Source organism: Xenopus tropicalis, chromosome 10 (assembly GCF_000004195.4).
Source record: "Xenopus tropicalis strain Nigerian chromosome 10, UCB_Xtro_10.0, whole genome shotgun sequence".
Classification (NCBI taxonomy): domain Eukaryota; kingdom Metazoa; phylum Chordata; class Amphibia; order Anura; family Pipidae; genus Xenopus; species Xenopus tropicalis.
In genome coordinates, this window is record NC_030686.2 from 27,770,738 (window position 1) to 27,797,515 (window position 26,778).

A 26,778-nucleotide genomic window follows, 5' to 3' on the forward strand; every position below is an offset into this window, starting at 1 on the left:
TTGAATAGGCAACCCCCTGCTTAAGGCAAACTCATGTCACCTGTATAAATTCAATAGGGGTATTCCAAAAGGGCAGTAGATTGTGGGATAAATTCCATAGGTGTCTTTGCTGCCATGCATAAGCTGTGCTAAGCAGAACGTAGGCTACACTCCCAGACCCCCTAAGGCGAGAATAAGAGAGCAAAGGAAAGTCACAATCACTGGGGGCAAAACCTTGGCACCTACCTGATACCCCGGGCTGGTGCCTGCCTCAGGGTTTTCTGCTAATAGGAGCTGAATCCCACCCCCCACCCCACCAGTGATTGTGACTTTTCTCTTCTTCAACTCAATAAAATTAATGTATGTACCTGTATGTATGTATGTATGTATGTATAACTTTATTTATAAAGAGCTACAAGGGTACACAGCGCTGTACAATCTTACAGAATACACAATTAAACACAGGGAGGACAGGTGTTATAATAAATACAATAAATAAGTATAAATACACAGGGAATAAGTGCCATGTGGTATGAGACACAGTAGGAAGGAGGTCCCTGCCCCATAGAGCTTACAATCTAAATTAATTAACTAAGAACAAGTTACAAGTTTGGGTCCGAGCATAGAAAGCAGGCACTGGGCATTGGGACCCCAGGGAAGGGATGTGCCGGCTAAACTGCTGCGTGCAGAGGTAAAATGGATCTGTAAGCTGTGCACAAGGCAGCCACAAGGGTTAAATTCAGGCAACCACAAGGGTTAAATTTAGGCAGCCACAAGGGTAAAATTCAGGCAGCCACAAGGGTTAAATTCAGTGTTTCCACTTACGCTGCTATTTTTAAACTCATGGATTGCAACAATATATTTATAGCAATGTATTGGTTATGTTCGTTAACCAAAGAATTGTATTTTGATTATGGATTTCGAATGGTAGAGTGTGTTTAAATATCCATTTGTTATTTTTTTGATCTAGGTTAATGATGATCATTTTATGGGAGGAATTTATGGTTATGAATTGTACAATAAATTAGTAATGATATCTGTCTTTGAGGAACTGCATAAGCACAAACACGTGCAGGACGTGCAGTGCTGTAATTAACTGTTGGTGTATCCTGGTGTCTCCCCATGCTATATACTGAGAAGCAGTAATCATTAAATATACTTATTTGTATGGATGCTGTTTTTTCCTGTGTAACTTCACCTTAGGCCAGTGCTGTCCAACTTCTGTGGTACCCATGTTATCACAAGAGCTTTTAAGACCATCCCCACATTAATGGTGGTAGCGCAGCAAAAACCCAAATGGTTGGTACTCACTGTAGGGATATCTCCCTTTATTTATATGTGAAATAATTATATTATGTCATATTAAGACACACCCTTAAATCCATATGCCTCTTCCTTCCCTGTGAATAGCACAGCAACCTCCACCATATAATTACACACCTTGGGTACCATATAATGACTATTTCCAAATGCTGACAAACTTTCAGAACAAACCCCCACCAGGTTTACATCCCACACTTTACTGCTGAGCTGCAAGTTGGAGTGTTATCCTCCCCCTCCCAGCAGCCAATCAGCAGAACAGTGGGAAGGGAGCAAGATAGCAGCTCCTAGTAGGTATCAGAATAGCACTCAATAGTAGGAAATCCAAGTCTGACTTGGGACTCCTCCAGTTACATTAAGCAGGAGAAACAATTGGTCATCTGAAAGCAGTTCTAATATGTAGCGCTGTTCTTTTCTGAAAGCTCAGACACAATGGACTGAGATGGCGCCTACACACCAATATTACAACTGAAAAATATACATTTGTTATTTAGTAACATTTTAAATGGTAGAGTGAATTATTTGCTATAAACAGTGTCATTTAGAAATACAAAGTGCACCATGAATATTATGACAGTATCCCTTTAAACCGTGTTTGTTTGAAACCCTGCTTCAAGAGATCAGTCCTAAATTCCACTAAACAGGAGAAGAGATGCATATATGAGAACGTCTTTGCGCATTTAAATAAAAAACACACTTGTTAGGCTGTAATATGAGTTTACAGTTCCCTTGAGAGCACCTTCTCTGCCTTCATTGGTGCTAGGAAGAAATATACAGAAAGGTGAAAAATTTGAAAAAATTGATGAAGATAGTGTTGGAGAAGGGATAAGGCTGGTGAGGGGCTGTTGTTTAAAAAATAAAAATATCTCATTATATATACATTTATTTTGCACATTCCAATATACAGTACTTTCATGAACTAAGAGAATAGCAATTACTTATTTGTTCTCTGATGAGGAAGCTCAAATATTTGCAAAGGGCTCCATGAAGGCTAAGGCTGGCCCTTACTCTAAGGTCTTGTTTCCTGCCCTGATAGACGAGGCTTCTTTTCTACTTTAAAAATGAAAAGCAACTGTCCCATGAAATTAAATGAGTGATTCCATCAATGTATTGAGAATATTGTCAACCAGTTCCCCCAAAGACTTGTCAGGGGCAAGCAGTTTATAGTAATCACTGTAATTTTGAGCAACTTGTTTCCTCAAGTCCAACAGTGCAGGCAGAATATAGTGCCAAGACAAAATGGCTGGGGGGACAGTGACATCTACTGGTATAGTATGAGCTAACAGATACAAATGAGGGAAATTTCCCTCATTGGTGTTTCTCTTAATTGTCTACCTGTGTTTGACATCAACTAGGAAACTTTTTTTTTTTTTTTATAAAACTGGACTGAGCAGATGCCAAACATGCCTTCCAATGATTGCCATGTTGTCATTGTAATTCAGTTGAAACTTACATCAGCTTCATCCATTTTATTGGTACCATACCAGATGACAGAAATAAGAAAACGTGGCCTGGCTAAAGGTACTCAAGGGTGTATTGCATCAGGTCCTGGTACCTTGTTCACATTTAGGGTAAGAACCCATGGAGTAATTGAGTTTTGCAAAGCCACGAGAAGTTGCCTACAACTGAACTGCTCCGTGGGTCCTTACCCTAAGGGGCACATTTACTAACCCACGAATGGGCCGAATGCGTCCGATTGCGTTTTTTTCGTAATGATCGGTATTTCGCGATTTTTTCGGAAAATTGTCGCAACTTTTTCGTTACCAATACGATTTGCGCGAAAAAACACGAGTTTTTCGTACCCATTCCGAAAGTTGCGCAAAATCGCAATTTTTTCGTAACGTTAAAACTTGCGCGAAACGTCGCCCCTTTTAAGTTAACACTACGAAAAAAGGCGCGACTTTTCGCGCAAGTTTTAACGCTACAAAAAAATCGCCAGATTTTGCGCAACTTTCGGAATGGCTACGAAAAACTTGCGTTTTTTCACACAAATCGTATTGGTAATGAAAAAGTCGCGATAATTTCCGAAAAGTCGTAAAGTCGCCGAAAAAAATCGCAAAAAATAGGAAAAAGTCGCAAAATGTTCGTTTTCCAAGCCACACAGCCCCTGACTATGGCGTTTTTCAGCCTTGTACTGGTGACGTAGATAATCCCGTTTCCCATGGTGTTAATAGCGCAAATTAGTAAAAAACGCCGTGTATTTCCGCAAGGTCTGGCAGCTGCCTTTGTGTATACATAGGAATAGCTTGCTGTGCAAATACTAGCGTATTTCAGCAAACGCATGAAAAGTCTGTGGTAACGCCTTTTCTAGCGTATTTACACAATAGTGTGTTTTCCATCAAGACTGTTTAAGTTATTTCTATGGATGATGATATTGTGCGTTTTTCAGCCGCTGAGAAAATTAGAAAATACGCAGCGTAAAAACGCCTCATCTGGCATCAGCCTAAGAGACAGGTACACAAGGGTTCCAGCTGAATTCTGGTGTGAGTTTATTTAACACAGCAGGCTTGACATAAATAAAGTTCATACAGCTGATATCCCTAATACAACCAAAAGTAGCAGCTTTGCTAAAACTGAAAACTGTCCTTCCCAGGGGACGCACACAGCCACACTTGGGCAGAATGAGCCAATATAGGTAAATGCAAGTTACACTCACAGTCTTTTGTAGTATTCCTGTGCTTTCTCAGAAGCGGCTGCACTTTAGTCTTTAGGGCAGCATACAGTAGCTGGTCCTTGCTACTAGGCCATCCACCTCTGTCGACAAATATTCCTCAGGCTCTCAGAGATAACTGTGCAGAAACAGTTCCCAACAGGACCCAAACACACTTTTCCCCAAACAGAGTAAGTCCCACACTGTAGCTCCAGTGTCTCACCTCTCTCCCAGGAGAGAGCAGCCCAGACTATCCTTGGAGCCACCTTTTAACTTCAGGTGGGGCTAATCAGCCCTCACAGCTGCACAGACCCTAATTTCACAGCCCTTTGTGCTGCTTCATAGAGGATTCTGGGAGGGATATACTTTCCTATATATACTGTGAAGTTGTGGAATTCCCTCCCTGAACCAGTTGTACTGGCTGATACATTAGATAGAATCAAGAAGGGGTTGCATGGATAGCACCATTTATATTTAATTTAGAGAATACAGTGTGTTCAGTGTGATCCCCAATCCCTCACAATCTCCTTTCTCCATACGTCAATACCCCCAGCACTGCCCTACCCAAACGCCGTACCTTTTACCTCCTCTTTGGAGCCATGAATGGGAGTTGGGGTGGAGCAGGAAGCAAATCTGGGTCAGCGGGGCCCTACCTGTTTTTTTCAGTGCCCCCACCAGCCCTGTGCTGCTAAATGTTAATTTCACAATTTATGCACTGAATGGATTACATAAAGGGGCAGTATATACCATATTTTACCATGAATTTAAAACTCATGAATGAGACTGGCACTGCACATACTTTTAACTGGATTTTTGACAGTACCACTGGCCCCTAGCAGTGCATGCTCAGTGAGTAGCCCTATCCTTCTTGCACTTATCCTTTGTTGTAAACTGTAAATTTTGCATTTCAGATTTTAAAATGAAAACTCAATCAAGCCTCTCACAAAAGAGGTTTATCTGTTTAGCACAAGCCCTATTAATTAAACTTATGTTGAACAAGTTTAAAAACAAAATAAAATAAATTATATTTGATCATTTGCAAAGGTATGGGCACATAATTGTACACTTTTGCTAAAATCTCTTTAACTTGCAAGTAAAGGATAAAAAACATGACCTTGTATCACCAAATATTGAGGAAAATAATGCTAAAGTTGAATCATTTGAAAATAAGTATATTTTCATAGGGAGACAAAGATCTTCTCAATTCATAAAATATATCCATTCATGAAAATTCCAAACAAGCTCTTGTGCCTGTAGGGTCTACTCATCTATTTATAACATATATCCTTTTGATACCAACTGCACAAAATACAGGTAGGTCGTGTTTGCTTTATTAATGCATTATTTTTTATTATTGACACATTGTTGCAATTCAGCTACCTCTTGCCCAAGCACACAATCAGATATTGTTGTTTCCAATACAGCTATCTACAGTTCCAGATTAAAAAAAAGACACAAATGGCACAATACTTTGCCACTTATCAATTTATTTCCTCATATAAATTAAAAGATTTTAATTGTAGACATTTTGATGATTTTTAAAAGGCTACTAGGTTTCTAGTGCCAAATCCAGATGGTTACAGTAACATCAGTTGAACACTGTTTTGCTCTGTACATCGGATGAGCAGTTTTTCCCTGCTTTCAGCTTATGCAGTAATTCCTTATTGGATGGGCTGTGACTACACTGGGACTTCATAAAAGAAACATTGCTAAGCACAAGATGTATGCACTTCAGCCACTAACAACTTCCTTCTGGTGTCTTCCCACAAACAAAATGTATGCTCATAGCGCCCACACAGAACTGTCTCTGTGTTTGGCACATTTAAACAATTGCCTGGATTTTTTGTTTTGTTCTCAGATATTTACAAACTTACACAGCTATTCTAAAATCTGCCAAATCCAGACTGTATAATTGAAAATCAGACAGGTGGCAACTTCAACAGCAGTCACTTAGATATCATTGAGTTAAAAACCCCACAGCACGCTATGGTCAGTGCCAGAGACAGAGGGAAAGATATGAAGAGGGTAGAACGTCATATGCTTGATCTTCACACTCACAGGCTTGCTGTAGAGAGTCATATCAATGCTATGCTATTTCTCTGCAGGTTTAAGTTTCCCTTTAAGTCTGGTATATATATATATTTCATGGAAACATTTTTCTGCTTTTGTTGTATTCAGGCCCACTGTTCTTCCAGCCTCTATGCTCCAAGAGATCCAGATATGTGTCATGTAAAAATGCTGTGCCTATAAAGGTAAAAAAAAAATGTGAATTATAAGTTGGTCCAGAGAAAGTCTGGGTCAAAGTGGGTTACATATAGACAATCTGCATCACTGATGCAGTATAATGAGTCAGTAGTTAATACATATATTTTATATGTTGTTAGTGGTGCGAGAGACATTATCCATCAGTTCTACTATCAAGCATGCCCATTAGAAATGTTAGAGCAGGGCAATGCTTTATCCAATTGCAGCTTGATTTTATTTTTTTTCCCCCATTGTGAATGATACAAGTGCAGGGTTATATATGGGACACTGGCTATCACATGGTCAATTATTCACTGGTGTTAAATAGTTTACGACCACAACTGCATATGTGGCTGTGGGATAAAGGCAAAGTTGTTCCACCATTTATTTGCTTAAAAGCTTCTCCTTGGACTTAAGCAAAGCAGCCTTGTGAAAATTGTGCACAAGTTTGCTGATTGACTCAGGAGAACCCTGGAGGCAGCATATTTGCACCTAAAAAATACAATTATGTCTAATTCCCATTGAAGTGCCAGCACATTTTGCAAATTTCAATGTACCTCTTGAGCAATCATAAAGGAAAGCTCTTGCTTTTGTAGGGCTGAGCAATCATATATAGGCCCCAAAATGTTAGTATGTTGGGTGTCTCCTTAATTAAGAAGGATTTAGGGATTTTTGTGGAATAAAACCCTAACTATAGAAAGTGTCAACCAGTGGCTTCTATAACTATAAACAACTGCTTCATCTAAATAAACCATTGTCAAAAATATTTTTTTAAAGAACATGTGCTACTGGATAATCCTAAATGTAAGAAAATGGCATTTTAAGTGCAAAGGGCTCCCCCCTGGCTTGTCCGAGTCACACGCAAACAAACCAAGCGCATACATGCTGGTTATATTAGCCAATGAACTAGAGCTGCAATATTTCCTTGAAAGTGACTAAAGATCTGGACTGAGATTCAAAATAGGCCCTGGTATTCAAGTACACAAAGGCCCAAATAGACCCCCACAGACCCAATAAATAGTCACTGTCTATGGCACCTTACAGCAGCCTTTCTAGCATGTGCCAGAATCTAAAGGGCCAACCTAGGCATTGTCACAGGAACAGGAAGCATTGTCAAACTGACAGGAGACACAGCCAATAGGAGTTAGAGATACTGACAACTGAAACCTTTTTTTTTTTTTAAATATATCATAACGTTGTCTTTGCATGAACCTTATAATTTTGCCATAAAAGTAAAAGCACCAGGAAAAAAAATAACCTATCTGATCCCCCATGTTCCTCTATGAGGGGGCGGCCATATTTGTGCAGCAGGAGCAGGAGCATTAGAAGCTGTAACTGACAGGTTGGGAAGGGACAGTCAAGTTGGCAAAACAGTCAGGTTTAGGAACTTCAAGTAACAATTACTTACAATAGCAGCCCTATCAGTGAAAAATGATCAACATGAAATATAGGGAACTTTTAATGTACATTAATGTAATTAATTTGAAAATTCTTTTTTTCGTGTCAGTATCACTTTAAGTCTGCTGCCAGTACTGTGCGTGACATCATATAAGGAAAGAGGCAACTGTTTGTACATTATAGCACAGGGTCTGAGCAGAAGTGAAGGGATATTCACCTCAGAATCATCCTTTCAGCTGCACATTTTTTTGGTTAGGCTGATGCCACACGTGGCGTAGGGCTGATTTTTTCGGCCTACGCCTGTTACTTGTGCCTGCACCCGAATGAATGGGATACGCTCGGGTCTCTGCAAAGTCTCGCGTTTTCATGGGTATATCGGCTACATGTGCCTGCACCCAAGCGTATTCCATTCATTCGGGTGCAGGCACAAGTAGCAGGCGTAGGGCAGAATTTTCAGCAAGCGTTTTTCCGCTTGCCAAAAAAATTAGCCCTACGCCACGTGTGGCATCAGCCTTAACTATGTATATGGCATAGAGTGTTCTCTTAATGTGAACTGTTAGATTTATGAATGTTGTACAAAGGCGAACAACCCTTTAAAAGAACAGTTCAGTGTAAAAATGACACTTGGTAAAATAGACAGACTGTGCAAAATAAAAAATATTTGTAATATGGTTAATTAGGCAAAAATGTAATCTATAAAGGCTGGAGTGAGCAGATGTCTAACATAATGGCCTCAACTGTTATGTTCCATGTGCCCCCCATAAAGTTACAGATTAGTAACTACTTAGAGAGCTATAAAGAAGGAACTTTGTGTTCTGGCTATTATGTTACACATCTGCTCATTCCAATCTTTATAGATTACATTTTTGGCTAACTATATTGAAAACATTTTTTTATTTTGCACTTTTGCTTCTATTTTACCCAGAACTGGCTCTTCCTTGTTAGGTCAGTGAATCAGTGAAATACCCTGCTGGGTGATGTTATGATGACAAATTCTGTTAATGCCTTTAAAAGTGTGGCTTGGATGACTTTTTGGAGATACATAACACCCAAGGGTCTACGGTTGGTATAGGTATGTGTAGATATATTTATCCATGGGTACTGATCTGTACATACAAATAGGTGTTGGGGTCATTAGGAAAGGTTACATTTGATGGACTATTAGCAGAAAATGGTAAAAAAAAAAAAAAAAAATGTTGGTGTACCTTTTGCCTGTTCGTCTGCTGGAGTATCCATTTGTTACCTTCAAAATAAAATGAAGCACTTTTGCAATGTTTGCTTTTTTTTTTTTTTTTTTGCCACACCGAGGCAAATTAGAAAGTCTGCAGCTGCATTTTTTTGCCTTCCTCTAGCAGTTAGGCAGGTTTTTACTAATTGAACTTACAGACTTTTGTCTTTTTTTAACCCAGTCTACTGTTACTGTGCCAGTAGGATACATACAGTTGCCTGTCCTTTGTCTACTGCTTTATAAAATGGAGTACTTTGCTTCTAAACTTTTTTTATATAAAAATATATCCACTGCAAAATATACTTTAAACAGATTTGCGAGCATATTCATTTTCTTACAGGGTGAACAAATATCTAAAATCAGTTCCTACATAGTAGTTAATCCACATACATCCCACTGGGCTCCCTAAACGGAACATGTGAAATGCTACTCGCTAGTATTAGGTTATTGCCTTGGAGGGTTATTTTGTCATCATTGTACATCAAGGCTCCAGACTTTTGGATGAGGGTTCTCTGGTCAGACGAAATAATAATAGAAATGTTTGCCCATAGTGATCATCATTATGTATGGAAGAAGGTTAAGGCTTTAAAGCCACTGAACAACACCATCCAAACTGTAAAACATTGCAGCATTGTGCTGTGAGGATGTTTTGCTGAAAAGGCAAATAAATGGCATCACGAGGAAAGAGGTTTATGTAGAAATTTTAAACCAACAACTCAAGACATCAGCCGGAAACTTAAAACTTGCTTGCAACTTTGTATTCCAGTATATCAGTGATCCAAAGTTATACCAAAAAGGCTTAAAGCTGTGGTTCTCAACCTGTGGATCGGGACCCCTTTGCAGGTCGAATAACCCTTTCACAGGGGTCGCCTAAGACCATTGAAAAACACATATTTCCGATGGGCTTGGGAATAATTTTATGGTTGGGGGTCAACACGACATTAGGAACTGTATTAAAGGGTCGCGACATTAGGAAGGTTGAGAACCACTGGCTTAAAGACAACAAAGTGAAAGTAATGAAGTCTTCACAAAACCCACTGAAAATTTGAAGTAACAAAGCCCATCAGAGCAAGGAGACCCACAAACCTGACTCACTTACACCAGTTCTGTCAGGAGGAATAGAAAATATTCCAGCAATATACTGAAAAGCTTGTGGATGGCAACCCTAGCAGTTCTATTCAAGTTAAAGGAAAACTGCACCCTACCCCATTCCCTGCCTTCCCTCCACTGCCCCCCCCCCATCCAAGCTCCCTTCCCACAAGGGCTGCTCTGTTCAGAAGTCTCCTTGTGTGCTGACTTGCTATAAACCTTCAGAGCTGCATGCAGAGTTTACCAGCGCCATCTTCTGTCTCTCCTCTCAATAGTTAGTACAGATCTTGCAGGGCATTCGCAGTTGAAGCCGATTCAGGACTTGGATTCAACTACACATGCTCCTCCAAGATTCGTGTCAGCGCTCTAAGGGAAGAGAATTAGAAGGCAGGGGAAGATGGCTCCTTTAAACTGCTGCACAGTTCTGCACATTTATGGCAGGTCAGGACACAGGGAGACTTCTGAAAAGAATAGATGCTGCAAGGAGGGAGCTTGGAGGGAGGGCAGTGGGGGGGGGGGGTAATTCTCCTTTAAGCAATTAAACTGGACTATCACTAAATAACAGCAAAAAGTATGTTAAATTCTGACCCATATAAAATTAGATATTGTAAATAAAAGCTGAAATAAATCAGTCCTTATAGCTACTGCCACACAGGGCTAATTGTCAGCCTGTGGATACAGGCCTCTGAAGGTATACTACTAAACACTTCTGTATACACAAATATTTACAGCTTTGCTAAGGATGAGCATAATAAATAATACTGGTTCTGTCATTAGAAAGCACTAATGGAACGTTGGTTTTTCACTCAACTCACTCCCTTTTTCCACTGGAAACTGGGTAATTAGTTCAAAGTGGGAGAAGGAGCTCTGAATAATCAAACCTTCCTTTTCCAGTACATCTTTTATTCTTTTAATCACCTAAGGGTGAAGACACACAGAATTATCATTTACGGATAATTGTCTCTACATGTGTTTTAGCAATTCTCATTATTGTCTATGGAAGGGTATTTTCTGGAGTTTAGTACCCGTGAAAAAGTAGCTGCTTCTAGTAGCTCAGTGTGTCTTCACCCTTACACCTTTGCCTTAGTTGCCTTTTAAAAGGACCATTAACACCAAAATGTTTTAGTAATTAATCTACCCCTAAACTTCTGTAATAGGTGAATCGTGTCCCCCATGGATTTTTTTGCACCCTGAACCAGAAGTTAGCTTTGTAGGCAGGAGGTTTGGCTTGTAAGATTATTATCAGCATCTGCCGTTTAAATCTTTGTTCACAATCTGCCACAACATTACCCCAAAAACTGCTCAAATGAACAGAAACACATTTAAACTGATAAACAGCTTAGGTGCCTAAGTTTGCAGTCTGCCTGCCCCCCTATAGCATTTTGTAAGTATAATTCTAGGTGAAGCTGTTCATTATCCAAGGGGTGAAAGATTTACCTATTGTTACAGCAGTTTTTGGGCACTAAAGTACTAAAATATTGTGGTATTACGGGCCCTTTAAGAGTCAGACTAACATAGGGATATTCAATCATAATGTAAAGATTGGAAGAAAATGTGTGTATAATTCAAAACCTCTATAGCAGAAGGTTCCGTAAAGGTAGATCATTATAAACCAGCATATATTGAGCTTGTTGTTTAGAGCAGTCTAGAATTATCCAATAGAGATTAGATTCATCAGATTACTCAATGCTTCCCATTACTGCAATTTTTTAAAATGGCTGCAGGTCTTTTACATTCAAAAATAATTGCTTTCTTTTAGTGTAATGCAAACAAATGTGTTTTATATACCCTGAGGGGTATCTTCACAAAAATGGAGACCACAAATAGTTTTAAGCATAGGAACCTTTGCTCTATTTAAAACAAAGTCTTAAATCCATAAAATCCACAAATTAATATCTTTTTTAGGAAGAATTTAACAGATTCTGAATATTTATCTACACCTGTTTTATACAATCACCATGATTGAGTTTAACAATTAACCAAATTAGGCAGGTCAGTTTTCATAGGTGTAACACGTATAGGTAGCATAATTCCAATAGAAACACACTGCATATATGAGCAGCAGGCAAGTTGAATCTGTGGATAAAATAACAGCTGCAATACTATTCAGACATGGAAAAAAAATAACTGAAAAGTCACTTATCACCTCTAAATAAGGTTAATGTATAGTCAACTGTGTGACATTTAGCATATTAGTATCATAAATATGAAGCTATCTTACATAGTTTGTGCATGACTGGATACTTCTGCCTTCTCTGTATCCACTCTTTAGGACAGTTTGAGCCACCACCTTCTGTGTACTACTACAATCTCTGCTTGTATGGTGGTTACCAAAGAAAGTGTGATAGTCCCTTATCACGGGGATAAAACAATTAAAATTTCCTACCAAGCAGCAGAGCATTTTGCCAAGAGTAATCCCCAGCAGCAGTGGGGTAGAGGAGCAGAGTAATGCTACGAATACAACTTCTGAATGAAAAATGTAAAAAAAAAAAAAGTTTGTTATTATCCGTTGGTCTATCAGCTTGGTTAAAGGGAAGGGCACAGAGAGGGTAGGTTGAGAAACGTAAAAATCCAAGTGCAAGACTACTCTGCCCAGAGCAGCCCCTCAGAAGTCAGAAGTGGAGAGCCGAATGAAAGTGCGTAAAAAAAAAAAAAGAAAATGATAAAAGATAGTAGAAGTATAAAGCCACACACTCTGGTTATGACTTCTTTGGGTCCTGTACAGTTCTTCTCTTCAAATCATTCAAATCGATGGGTTTAAAGGCTGTTGAACAAAGAAAGAGTTCATAATTGGCTGAGTGATAGCATGCATAGGAGACATGACTAAAACCTAAACCTAAAGTCACTGACTAACTAAGAGGTTAGAGAGCTGTAAAGCAGGAAGCAGAGTTCTGGCTATTATGTTAGACATCTGCCCATTCCAGCCTCTATAGATCACATTTTTGCCTAACAAATTAATATTGCAAACATTTTTTATTTTGCGCAGTATCCATTTTACCTAGTTTCATTTTTACACAGAACTGTTATTATTTTCACTGCATTATTTTAATATGAAAAAAAAGCCTATTTTTGCCATGATAAAGCACTTTATCAAAATTAGATAAGTAAAAAAGAAAAATTCAAATAAGAAGCAATTCATTATAGAAAGGGCTAATATGTGCAATGGCAATTGGTTTTACCATCTTCTGCTCAGAACCAGAAAGTGACAAGTGTTAAACTGTATTGTTCACCTGTTTACACCTTAGACTGTAGAAGGGCCACCAGCATTGCATCATTGTCCATAGTAAAGTATGAATTGTGTGTCTTAGTAGTGCTGACTGGTTACTTGTGTGGACCAGATATGTCATGTGATGTCTTGTATGGACTTGAGGTGTCATACTCTGTGCACAGATATTTCTATGCACATACACTGGTAACCTGGTAATGCCCATGCTCATACATTTCTTCTATGTCAGAAATAAACATAAAAAAAAATCAGGTCGATTTCGGGTAAAGAGCAAAAAAAAAAAAAAAAAAAAAAAAAGATAAAAGTTCAGGTAAGTTTAGGTAATATAATATAATTATAAATACGCCCTCTTGATGGCATTGATGCGTTTTAACCAAGATATTTTGTATTTGTTCCACTGAATCAATAAGGCCTTGATTTTCTTCCACAATGGTGGGTAATTACATTTATAGAGAGTGGATAAGTGGGAAGTGAGGTTTACTCATATTTCAAGTGTGTAGATTTCAAATTTCATCTGTATAAGTTTAATTATATGTGGTGGTAGATTAAGACTAATGGCTTAAGATTTAGAATTGTCACCAGTAAGTCCTGAAATAGCAGCAACTTGGCCTAACAATATGTTAGATGGGGTAGAGACTTAAGAGGTCTAGTAAGAGTTAATATTAGATTGTTTGCAAAAATACAAGCTTTATTTTGTTTATGTGAAAGACAAGTACTGGAAATTAGTGTAGTTAGATCAGTCTAGCTAGCCAATGGTTCTATTGCTAGGGCAAAAAGAATAGGGGATAAAGGACATCCCTGTCGTGTACCTCTCTTCGGGAATATGTAAGAAGGTAAATGGCACACACTTATTATATGCCAATGGCGTTGTGTAAAGGGATTTTAAAGGGCAAAATTTCCATTTGGACAATATGTAAAATAAATATGCCCTCATAATTTTCAGTCTATTTAAATCACAAATAACTGGAAAGTGTCCCCTGATATAAACAGGGTATCACTGCTAAAAATGCTTTGTTTTCTTATCAATGTCAAATCTAACCGAAACAATATTTTTCCCACACACTAGTATATAACATGATGATTTAGTATGTTTGTGCTATGTCCATTTTTAAGAAATTCCTATACTAAACCATAAACTTGCCACTGGCATTCAGAGTACTCCCTACCCTGGCTCTCACAAGTGTAATACTGTAATGCAGGGATATGGAGTTTTGTGTTTTATGGCCTTCAATCATTTGGAAATTCTTACATTTCAGACTGTTGCTCGGGTTCTTCTCCACATACTCCTCTACAACTCCCCGGTCCATGCCAGATACTTGATTTCGCAGATCCCTCTCCACACACTGCCACGCTTAAGAAACCATGGGAAAAATATGTCAGATTATGACAGAGTATCCACAATGTTTGTCGGGAAAGGGTTCTAAACAAAATATACAGGAGAGGACACAAAAAGGCAGGAAGTATATATTTATTATTTATTTCCTGTTATATATATATAGTGCACATCAGTCCCTGCTTCAGTGGAGCTGACAATCTAAGGTTCCCATCACATTCACACACTATAGTCAATTTAGTCAGAAGCTAATTAACCTGCCTGTTTTTGGAGTGTGAGAGAAAACCTGAGTACCCACAGGAAACCCACACAAACGCAGGCAGAACATACAAACTCCTTGCAGATAGTGCCCTGGCTGGGATTGAAATCATAACTACTATAGCACAAATATGGAAGCTCCTCAGAGAAACTGATCTGATAAGTAATGTAAAAGCATCAGAATGTACTTTTATGTACGTTTTATAGACCTGTGCCTGACCTGCCCATCTCTGATGTCACAAAAGGGGCAGGCAAGCACCTATAAGTTGAAAGAGTCAGAAGCCGGCAGTCTAAGGTTGCGGGCAGAGAGAGCTCAACCCGAACCTGGCTGAAACCCTCAAATGGTGTGCGGAAGTTGGCCCAAACCTACAGCACCCATGGGTTCCGGGCTGGCCCGAACATCACTACCATCAGGGCAAGAAATAGAAAGGGACGAAAACTGCTTTCAATAGCAATTACATATACAAATAACTTAAAGGAACAGTAACACCCAAAAATAAAAATGTTTTTAAGTAATCATAATACAATGCACTGTTGCCCTGCACTGGTAAAATTTGCACATTTGCTTTAGAAACACTTCTATAGTTTATATAAAAAGCTGCTGTGTAGCCATGGGGGCAGCCATTCAAGCTGGAAAAAGGAGAAAAGGCACTGGTTACATAGCAGATAACAGATAAAACATCATTGTATTGTACAAAACTTATCTGTTATCTGCTATGTAACCTGTGCCTTTTCTCTTTTAAATGGCTGCCCCCGTGGCTACACAGCAGCTTCATTTACTAAACTATAGTAAAGTTTCTAAAGCAAATACACCAGTTGCACCAGTGCAGGGTAACAGTACATTATACTGTAGTTCCTTTTATACACTTTGATTTTTTGGTGTTACTGTTCCTTTAAATTACTCCAAAATTGTAATGAATTTATATTTGCTAAGAATTGTTTTTTTTTTCTTTTATTAGGCAAACGTGTCGAAAACCTAGAATTTTTTATAAACTGTACTAGAAAATTGTGCCTAAGTTCATGTAAATTGAAAAAAATGTAAACAGGAAAGGAAAGAGTTGCACACATCTTACCTTCGTAGATAAAACGCACATTCTCCTCATGAGCTGGAGTGAAGATTTCATTGCTACTTGGAGATCGAGTGTTGCTTGCCGGCCGCTTGCCATTATAGACTACTCGTGAAACTGGGGAGCTGAAATAAAGCCAAATTGTCAGACCACCCAATCTATTCACCTATTTATAAACCATTAAGCAATGTTGTATAACCTACAATAGAATAAAGTGTCTGGTGCACAAGAACTAGGGCACTAAACAAAAACTCAAATGTTGCAGACTAGATAATAGAAATAGGAGATTACTATACCTAATATCCTGAATTCAGACAGACTTATCAAGATAGTAGTAAAAAGATAACACCCCTTCCACATCCCCCTGCATTTATCCCAGCAAGCATTCCTAAAATTCATCTTTATAATTACCTGGTCATAGTTCAGTTGTCTGAAAAACAGTTTGTTCTTTCTGGTGAAATTGCAGTGAAAACCAAGAGAGAGTAAAAAATGGTGAGAGCAATACATGAACTCAGAGCACAGACAAGCAAGTAATCCTTAAAAAATATCTGGGTTAATACCGACAAAGAACACACACTATAATCACTGTAAAATAGTCATTTGGCTAATTTCATAACAATTGGCACAGATGGACGATACTTTAAGTTACATAGTTAAATTGGGCTTTGGTCTTTTTTTCCCCAAGTCCAACTCTTCCTAACAAACCCCAGTGCGCACACACAGACCCATACTGACCTATTAATACTCAAATATTTCAAGTTTGAAATATGGCTTGACTTTGCCTAGGACGACTCCCATTGACTTCTAAAGAAACTCGTAAGCTTTAAGATGGCAAATTTTTTACATTTGAGATTTTGCACTTAAAGGAGAAGGAAAGGTAAAAACTAAGTAAGCTTTATCAGAAAGGTGTAAATACAGCCATAAGCACTCACAGAAATGCTGTCCTCTCTCAAAAGAAACAGAATTTCTTGTCCAGTGGCCAGAGTCTGCTCAGTTCTCTCCCCCCCTCCTGCTCTCCCATCCTACAAGAATTCTAAGAACTCCCTTCCCCCTTCCTTAGGAATGTGATATCTGAGCTATAACTGCTAGAGACTGCAGGAAGGAAGCTACTTAAAATGGCGGCCGCTGTCTTAAGCAAATGGAGAAAACTTCTAAAGCTGTTTATTCAGGTATGGCAATGGTTTCTGTAGAATAAATATAGTGTTCTAGGTGGCACTAATGTGGCAAACCTATTGTTAGTAAAATGACAAAATGACTTTCCTTCTCCTTTAAAAGGAGACGAAAATTCATTTTGGCATTTTACTGCCAATAGATTTGCCACATTAGTGCCACCTAGAACACTATATTTATTCTGCAGAAAGCTTTACCATACCTGAGTAAAGAACCCTAGAAGCTTTCTCTGTTTTTTTTTTTAATTTCAGCTGCCATTTTAGCTTGGTCTTCATAGCTTCCTTCTGTATATTTCTAGCAGTTGTTAGCTCAGTTTACACATTCCTAAGGGAGGAGGAAGTGAGGTTTATGAATTCTTATGGGAGGGGGGGAGCAGGAGGAGGGAGAGAGCAGCATAGCCTCCAGGAATGGAGAATTTTTCTGAGAGAGGAAGTCAGATGCCCAAAAAACAGGTTTACAAAAAAAAGGAGACAAGAAACCCTGTGTTTCTTTTGATAGAGGAGTGCAGCTTTTCTGTGAGCGCTTATGTCTCCATCCCCTTTACTAGTTTAGTTGCAGTCTCTGCACTCTCTCCAGCTCATTAATATCCTTCTTAAAGACTGGAGCCCAAAACTGCACCCCATAATCAAGGTGAGGCCTTACCAGGGACCTATAAAGAGGCAAAATTATGTTTTCATCCCTTGAGTCAATGCCCATTTTATACAAGACAGCACTTTATTTGCTTTAGTAGCCACAGAATGACACTGCCTGGAATTAGACAACTTGTTATCTACAAAGATCCCCAGATCCTTCTCCATTAAAGATCCCCCCACTACATTACCATTTCATTATCCATCTCTACTTCATCCTTGATCTGGCTGCAGTCTGTAAAACTTAGTTTAGTTGTACATTAAGTAGCTGCTCTATTATGGGTGAAGACACAGACCTACTCGCAGTAGCTACTTGTCATTGCTACTAAAATAGACAATGCTGATCATTTACGGATAATCGTCTTTGTTTTAGCAAAGGCAATTCTCATTGTCTATGGCAGGGTATTTTCTGGCGCTTAGTAGCAGTGACATGTAGCTGCTACTTAGTAGCTCTGCCTTCACTCTTAAGGTTACTGTAAGAAAGTATATAAAGATAAAATTATATGGAGTCATAATATAATTCTTCTCTTTTTATAAACAGTCTTAAAGTGGCCATACAAACTAAGATCCACTCGTTTGGCGGATGGGCGATATCGGGCTAATTCGGTCGTTTGGCCCTGGGGTCAAACAATCAAATTACAACAACAGGTATGGGCGTCAGCCGATTCGGGGACCACATCAATGAGCCAATCCAGTCCCCAATTCCACTAAATTTCAAACCTGCCCGATCGGCAGGCCCGTCATTAGTGTCCATACATGGGTTGATAAGCTAGCGAATCGGCCTAAGGCACCAATATCGGCAGCTAGAATTGGCCCATGTAAAGGTCCCCATACACGGGCCGACTATAGCTGCCGATATCGGTCCTTTGGACCAATTCGGCAGCTAATCGGCCCGTGTATGGGCAGAACAGAGCGGCCTTGGGACCGATATCTGGCCTGAAATTGGCCAGATGTTGATCGACCAGGTTAAAAAATCCAGTCGGATCGGGGACCGCATCGGCTCGTTGATGCGGTCCCCGAACCGACTGCCCCATAACCACAAATGTAATCCGATTGTTTGGCCCCAGGGCCGGATTATTTTTTTTTTAAGCTAGTTTCTACCCGATATCGCCCACCTGTAGGTGGGGATATCGGGTGAAGATCCGCTCGCTTGGCGACATCGCCAAGCGAGCGGATCTTATAGTGTATGGGCACCTTTAGGCCATCTTAATTGATTGTGAATTATTAAATGCATTAGTTGCTCCTACTATTTATTAGTTGGTTACATTTTGCACTCACAAACACATCTGCATCTCATCCCTAAGCACAAACCCATCACCTTTCAGGAAAATTCATAACATTAAGCTTAAAGCACAGGCAACACCATATTACAAATCTTTACTGTTGCCTGACTAGACTGGTGGCACGCATGACGGTTTCTCAGCCTGCATATAAACACCCACGTGTGGCATTAGCCTTACACAGTATAATAGACAAGTACCAAAAAAAAATGAAACGTGGCACCAAATAACTACGACTAGTTCTAATTTTCAAACCTTCAGTCTACATGCATACTAGCACTTAGAAGGCAGCCATACACCTAAAGATCCAATTGTTTGCCAATCTTGCCGAAGGAGCGGCTCTTTCCCCAAAACGGCCACCTGGCCCTCGGGCCAACCACTGGATCATAGGCAAGGGGAACGCAGCCTTGACAAGCGAATGTGTTGCTCACCCCAATGGGATTCTTAAACCTGCCGATAGATCTCCATCAGGATATCTGTTATACACAGCAGATAAGCTGCAGATTCCATCGGAGAGGGCTGAATGTAGTGTTTCCCTGTGTGTCACAAGCACAAACACTTTATCAACTTTCTTGAACTTCTGTTGTTTCTGTCACCACCAGGGGATTACTGGGGAAATAGAGCCGATTAGCTGATTAGCAATTATGTGTTTCCCACATCTCCATGGCGATTTGGTTGGAAAGGTACCAGGCTGCAACCATAACAAAGATCTCTCCAACCAAAGCCCTAGGGTAACACAGCCAGATCCTGCCCCACAGACATTAATCAGCCACCAGTCCCCAATCAAGCACCAGCCTCCTGCTATAGGATATTTACGAAATATTTTGAAAGGGTGAGAATTCCCAGGTAAGAAACATCCCAATCCCAGGCCATGCCGCCGGGCACGTACTGTGGAGCCATGGGTCCCGCCGCGCAGCCTCACACACTTCAAATAAAATGACCTATCAAAGCCCACTTGGTATTTGGAAAGGATTCCGCTCATTCTTAGCGTCGCCCTACAAGCACAGTGAGACAGGCTGAAACCCCCGGCTGTGACTCGCCAGCTGGAGCGCTAGGGACGCCAAGCGGGGAGCGCTAGAGACAATAAAAGCGGCACAGCAAACCGCATAAGCGCGGAGAATGAGGGCTACAATGAGAAACATCAACTAAGCGCATGTAAATGTGCCAATTTATACAGCCCGTTCCCTTTTGGAGGTTCCGTTACTTCCGCTTTCTCACCCTTCTGCTGTATTTCTCCGGTTCCCAGCTGACCAGGCCCCGAACGGAAATGACATCAGAAGAGGCAGGCCTCCGCTAATAAATGACGCGCCCCTTAGCGGTGGTCACATGGTATAAGAGATGCCGGGCGAGTTAGAGCGATGCTCTGGTTACTAATGTTCCATGTAGTAGAACCATTAAAAAGTTAGACATATGCAGTGCTTTTCCGCGTCTTGTTTTTGTGCTTGCTGGAAATTATGAAGGCAGTGTGTGGGGCAAAGTTTGCTTATGGTGCAATAGCCTGAGTTGTGTCAGTGTCCATACTGGTGCTAAGTCCGGGGTTTCCAAGTATCTTTGCGTGGGCACCATAGTAGCTTTTATACATGCAAATACCAGTTATATGAATGGTTTCTATGGGTGCTCAATTTGTGCCCATTTGTAGCGTGTCATAATTGGTTGCATTGTAAATACTATCAGGGTGTGTTTAGGGCGCACGAATGTAAACATAGATTTGTCACGGTGCAACAAATCTCCCTTGTTGCGGGCGACCAATCTCCTGAAATGCTATCCCAGGTTCTGCATCGGCTTGTTGATGCGGTCCCCGATCTGACTGAATCTTTTAACCTGCCCAATTGATATCTGGCCAATTTCAGGCCAGATATCGGACAGGTATGGCCGTTGTTTCTGCCCCTACACAGGCCGATAAGCTGCCAAATCGGTCCAAGGGACCGATATCGGCAGCTACAATCGGCCCGTGTATGGCAGCCTTAAGGGCCGTGACAGACGGGGAGATTAGTCGCAGTGCAACAAATCTCCCTTGCTGTGGGCGACTAATCTCCCCGATATGCCATCCCACCGGCGATTTACATTCTAGCTGGTGGGACGGCATTTCGGGGAGTTAGGTTGTCCGTGACAAGGGAGATTTGTTGCACGGTAACTAATCTCTCCATGTGTCACAGCCCTAAAGGTTCTTTTGTCCATATTAGCATTTTCAAATTTCCATGGTGACATATACAACCTCACATTCTGTGTGATGTAATGAACATGTGCAATGACATCACTTCCTCCCAACTATGTCTCCTGAGTTGTGTGTTAGCCGGAGTGACTTGGCGTTGGCTCTTACTGTGCTTGCACACATTACTATACAGGTAATTGCACTAGCAAAACGATGTCTGCGGCTGCCCATTGTCACTTATATACTTCCTCTGGCACACTATTTCCAGGTGGTCATGGTGATAAAAAGCATTTCCCTTACATATCATTGGATAGTCTTATAGCTCTTTTACCTCAACCATGCAATCTATTCCATTTACATGTACAAGATGCCCATTATAGGTTATCACCATGGCAGCCTCTTATCAGGACATAGAAAGATTTTTTTGGAAAATAACCTATTCATAAGGGCAAGAACCCACAGAGTGGTTGAGTCGCCCACAATAGATTTCTGCTATCGAGGGAGACAAACTTCTCTGAAAAGGCTTTCCACTGGCTGCATACAATAGGGGGCCCATTCATTAAAGCACAATTTTTTTTTTCAGAAAAAAAATTATTTTTTTCTAATTTACAGAACTTTTTGTAATGATCACGATAATATCATTAAAATTGCACAACTTTTTTGTGGTTTTCGTTAACTTCCACGAAAAAGTCGCATTTTTCGCAAAGACTGTGACCATTTCGGAATTCATTGAAGCTTTGGTATCGTGACTATCTTTTGGCCAGGTTGGATCTGTACAGTGCCATTGAGTCCTATGGAAGGCTTCCAAAATCATGCATTGAATTTCAAATCCAGAAACGTTTTTGCGCCATTTACAATCGTTCGGATCGCAACCACAATCTTTTTGTACGACCGGGAAAATCATTTTCGGACAGAAATTATCGTGGTTACTCTGAATTTTTTCCAATCGTGCTTTTAACCACCCAAAATGTGTGCTTTAATCAATGGGCCCCTAGGAGTCACCAGTGGAAAGACCTTTCTCAGCAATTAGCGACTCTGCAGGACATTAGCCGAAAGGTTGCAGTTATTTACATATGGTATCCCTGGAAACCATTTAAACAGAAAGCTTCAAATTACGGGAAGGCCATCTCCCATGGAATCCATTATTTTTTTTTGCAAATGGCTCCAATTTATAAAAATTATTTTCTTTTTCTCTGTAATAATAAAACAGTACTCTGTGCTTGATCCTAACTAAGCTGCAGGAATCCATATTGGTGTGAAAACATTTCTATTAGGTGTTTTTAATAATTTTTAGCAAACTTTAGATGTGATGTAACAAAAGGCACTATGTTTGCCCAGGAGCAGTAACCATAGCAAGTGATCAGCCATTTAGTGGCCCTCTGTTTAAAAGCAAACATCTTATTGATTGTTATGGGTTACTGCTACTGGGTCAATTTAGCCTCAATATTCCCTTCTAATTCCCTTTTGGCTATGTGCACATTTTAAACATGTGCATTTTTAAAATTCTTTGTGTACACGACAATTTGTTTTGTGCACTGTTGTAGCATAGCCCTTTGTCTATAACATGCTTTTATAATGATTAACAATATAAATCTGCTTTGATATGTGAATCAAATCCTAGGTTTTAGTCAAGTAAGGGCTGTGACAGATGGGGAGATTAGTCGCCGCACAACAAATCTCCCTTGTCGTGGGGCAACTAATTATTATTGTTATTATTAACATTTATTTATTAACATTTTATTTATTTATATTTTATTTACATATTCTGCAGCGCTGTACAATAGGTGGGTTACATACATTGGACATACAGAGTAACATATAAAGCAATCAATAACCGATACAAAAGGTGAAGAGAGCCCTGCCCAAAAGAGCTTACAATCTACAAGGAGAAAGGGTTGAGACACAAGGTGTGGGAATGGGCAAGACCAGAGTTGTGAGAGGTGTGGCACAGGGTATTGTTTTTAGCAGCACACTGAGGTTATGTTAAACTAGATTAATCTCCCCAATATACCATCCCACCGGCTAGAATGTAAATTGTCGGTGGGATGGCATACGCGGACGCCGAAATTGCAGAGGTTTCCGCTCAAGACAACTTGCCAGTGGGATGGTTTCCGCTCAAGACAACTTACATTCTAGCCGGTGGGATGGCATATCGGGGAGATTAGTCGCCCACAACAAGGGAAATTTGTTGCACAGCGACTAATCTCCCCATCTGTCACGGCCCTAAAGGTGGCCATACATGGGCCGATTGTAGCTGCCGATATCGGCAGCTTATAGGACATGGAAAGGCAAAGTCACTTGGGGGTGCCAAAATGTTAGGCACCCCCAAGTGATTTTAATCCCTTACTTACCTTCTACCCCCGGGGGTACCTGCAGCGCTTCATTCTTCCTTCTTCGCCGCGCATGCGCATTAGAGTGGAACCCGAACTTTAACAGAGAAGTCGGCTTTTCACTCTACTGCGCATGCGCCTAACTCAACTCACAGTCACAGCTTAACGAAGCAGGAAGGAGGAAGCACATCGCTCCAGGTACCCCGGGCTGGTGCTGTTTTCTCCGTACAGGGGCACCAGCCTGGGGTACAAGGTAAGCGATTAAAGTCACTTGGGGGTGCCTAACATTTTGGCACCCTCAAGTGACTTTGCTTTTCCTTGTCCTTTATCGGCCTGTGTAGGGGCAGAAACAACGGCCATACCTGACTGATATCTGGCCTGAAATTGACAGATATCAATTGGGCAGGTTAAAAGATTCAGTGAGATTGGCTCGTTGATGCAGTCCCCGAACCGGCTGTGCCATTGCCGCCGTCAGAATTCAATCGTTTCGCCCCAGGGCCAAATAATCGAATTAGCCTACATTTTCGCCCACCCATAGGAGGGGATATCGGGAGAAGATCCGCTCACTTGGCGACCTCACCAAGCGAGCGGATCTTAACGTATATGGGCACTTAAGGCAGCAGATTTTGGGACAGCGATTGTCCAATGTTCAATGTCTTCTATGTTCTATGTATATTGTTGAGTAAACGGTAAACACAGGTATTGTTACCCAGCAAATATCCTCGGAGTAAACAAACAGACAGCAGATAGTAAATACACTCTATATACAATGTATTTGAGCAACAAATAAAGCCTGCTACAAAGTCAATAAATTGTCTAGTTAGATGTTTGTTCATGACAAAAGTTTGCACACAATATCACGAGTCAGCAAGTTTTTTAAAGAACTCTTGTATAAAAGGAAGCCTACAACATGTGTCAGTTGCTTCGCTTAGGACTCCTGAACAAGTGCCAGGACATTAGCATCATTGCTTGGTTATTGGGATTTGAAGGGTCGAAGGGTTTGCACCAACAATTGTGGGGCTCTCTGATTGTGCTAAATTGATGCAGAACTGGTTATGCTTGTTACTATAATCATACAAAGATAAGTAAATCTATTCTGTTATTCTGTGTGTGTGTGTGTGTGTAAGTTATGGCTGGCTAACAGTTAATCAGAAGGTTTTATCATTGATGCTGCATATGTATTAATACTTGTTATTAATGTTAATACAAATTATTAATATTAAAGGCGGTGAACCCTTTATTACTTTACTTATTACTTTATCAGAAAGGTCTATGTAAATACAGCCATAAGCACTCACAGAAACGCTGCACTGAGTCCTCTATCAAAAGAAACACAGGATTTCTTGTCTCCTTCTTTGTGTACACATGTACTTTGGTATCAGACTTCCTCTCTCAGAAGAATCCTTCATTCCTGGGGCTGAGTCTGGCAGCTCTCTCCTTTCCTGACTTGGGGGCAAGTTTTGGTTGAATAAAACCAAGATTTCCTACCAAATAAAGCCCCCTGTGTGCATAGAGGCTGCCTAATAGCCAATCTTAGCCCTTATTTGGCTCCTCCATGAACTTTTATGATGCTTGTGTTGCTCCCCAAGTCTTTTTACATTTGACTGAGGCTCACGAGTAAGAAAGGTTGGGGATCCTTTCTCTAGAGCTGCAGCAGGAAGCTACGAAGACCAAGCTAAAATGCCAGCTGCTATCTTAAACAGAGGGAGCTTCTAGGGCTGTTTACTCAGGTATGGTAATGCTTTCTGCAGAATAAATATAGTGTTCTAGGTGGCACTAATGTGGCAAAACTATTGGCAGCAAAATGCTAAAATGACTTTCCTTCTCCTTTAAAGCAGTAAGTATAGAGGAAGCAGACCCAGTGGTCACATGGGATGGGGCCCAGATCACAGGGTCTGTTTCCTCTATTGTTGTCCTCTATATTAGTTGAAATCCCCCCACTCCTTAGCAACTCTCTTACCTACACTGGCACAAGTGGGTGGGGGGACCTGGTAGGGGCTGCTGTGCACACTGGGCCACCTCTGAAAATTATTTGCAGGAAAACTTGGTGCATTGTTGTTATATCACTGGCTTAGAGGGAACAATGCCTTTTATTACATATGGAGACTAAGGTATGGTGATCCAAATTACAGAAAGATCCCTTATTTGGAAATCCCCAAGTCCCAAGCATTTTGGATGATAATCCCTATGGCTGTATAATTAAACAGTCTACTCATACACATTCATATACATCCATACTCCTTATGGGCAAGTCCCTTAATCTCCTTAATTAAAGCACTTCAGTCCCACTGGAAAAAAATGATTAAATAAAAATGATTCCCTTTCCATGCATATTTATCCTTTATGAATACTGCATTTAATGCAATATCATGGTGCTATAGTGAAGTACCCCAAGATAGAATATATCCACATAGTCAAAACCTTATAACTGGGAGGCTGAACTCAGAATTACAAACAGTATTTTGAAAGAAGAATATTTAGAACTCCCATCAGTAATTGAAAGAAGAATATTCCATGTCACATCTTCTGTTTTGCAGATAAATCTCCAAAAATGTCTTGCTCAGTTTAACTGTCAAACATGCCGCCAAGTAAAGCCGGAAATAGCAAGAGTGATGAAAACAATATTTAAAAAGGCAAAAATAATGATGTAACAAATAAACCCATTACAAATAGAGCAACTTTGTAATGGTCTTTCCCAGTCTATGTTATGGTCTGACTGAATTTTTTCCAGAAGGTTAGATACACTGATCAAACAGTGCTGTGCAGTATAGGAAACTCTTCTGTGACATGTTACACAGTTTCTTAAAGGGAACCTGTCACCCCAAAAATAATTCCAAATTGTTTTCTATTGTGTATTTCAAGCAAAATAAATTTCAATTACACTATATATAAATGATTTTAATCTTATTTTCTTCAGCATTGGAATTGACAATTGCAGCAAGCAGGCAGGCACCATTTTGTGAACATTAAGGCAAACTTTGCAAAATCTTGTTTCTGTGCCAATTTAGGGGGACCTGATGCCCATGTCCATGCACTGGATACAAAATTAGATGGTGAGGAGGGAAGGGAGAGCGCAGCGATATCTCAGAAGTTCTGAATTGGAAGTGAAAGTAACTGTGTGCCCCACCCCTATGCCTAAGCGTCCCATGTAGGGTTACTGTTGTTTGGTTGGTATGATAAGGATTCTTAGATGGAGTTTTTATGTGTTGTGCTTTTGACTGGGTAGGAGAATGGTCACAGGCCACACCCCCAGATGTGTATTTTAAAAATTTTAGGGTTAGGTCATATGTGTCATTTGGGTTTGTTTAAAAAAGTGGTTCTCAACCTTCCTAATGCCACAACCCTATAATACAGTTCCTCATGTTGTGGTGACCCCCAACCATAAAATTATTCCTAAGACCATCGGAAATATGAGTTTTCCGATG

The 26,778-nt window shown here is 40.2% G+C and overlaps 1 protein-coding gene across 8 annotated transcripts; it reads right to left on the bottom strand.

Annotated features, from left to right (window-relative positions):
- Positions 1–5,264: 5,264 nt before the first annotated feature.
- On the bottom strand, positions 5,265–20,178 carry mcrip1 (MAPK regulated corepressor interacting protein 1). 8 transcript variants are annotated; one of them, XM_031893960.1, is made up of 7 exons: positions 20,090–20,119; positions 19,303–19,407; positions 16,204–16,222; positions 15,799–15,917; positions 14,384–14,485; positions 12,603–12,672; positions 5,265–6,193 (listed from the first exon to the last, which is right to left on the bottom strand). In XM_031893960.1, the coding sequence occupies exons 3-6, from the start codon at positions 16,209–16,211 to the stop codon at positions 12,608–12,610; spliced, it is 294 nt and encodes a 97-aa protein (XP_031749820.1). In that variant the 5' UTR covers positions 16,212–16,222; positions 19,303–19,407; positions 20,090–20,119; the 3' UTR covers positions 5,265–6,193; positions 12,603–12,607.
- Between the last annotated feature and the right edge of the window lie 6,600 nt (positions 20,179–26,778).

Coding starts and splice junctions, on each gene's coding strand:
- mcrip1 (XM_012965941.3), bottom strand. Junction 14,486..15,798: donor TGTGCGTTTTATCTACGAAG/GTAAGATGTGTG, acceptor TGGTTTCTTAAG/CGTGGCAGTGTGTGGAGAGG. Junction 12,673..14,383: donor CCCGAGCAACAGTCTGAAAT/GTAAGAATTTCC, acceptor TTTGTTCAACAG/CCTTTAAACCCATCGATTTG.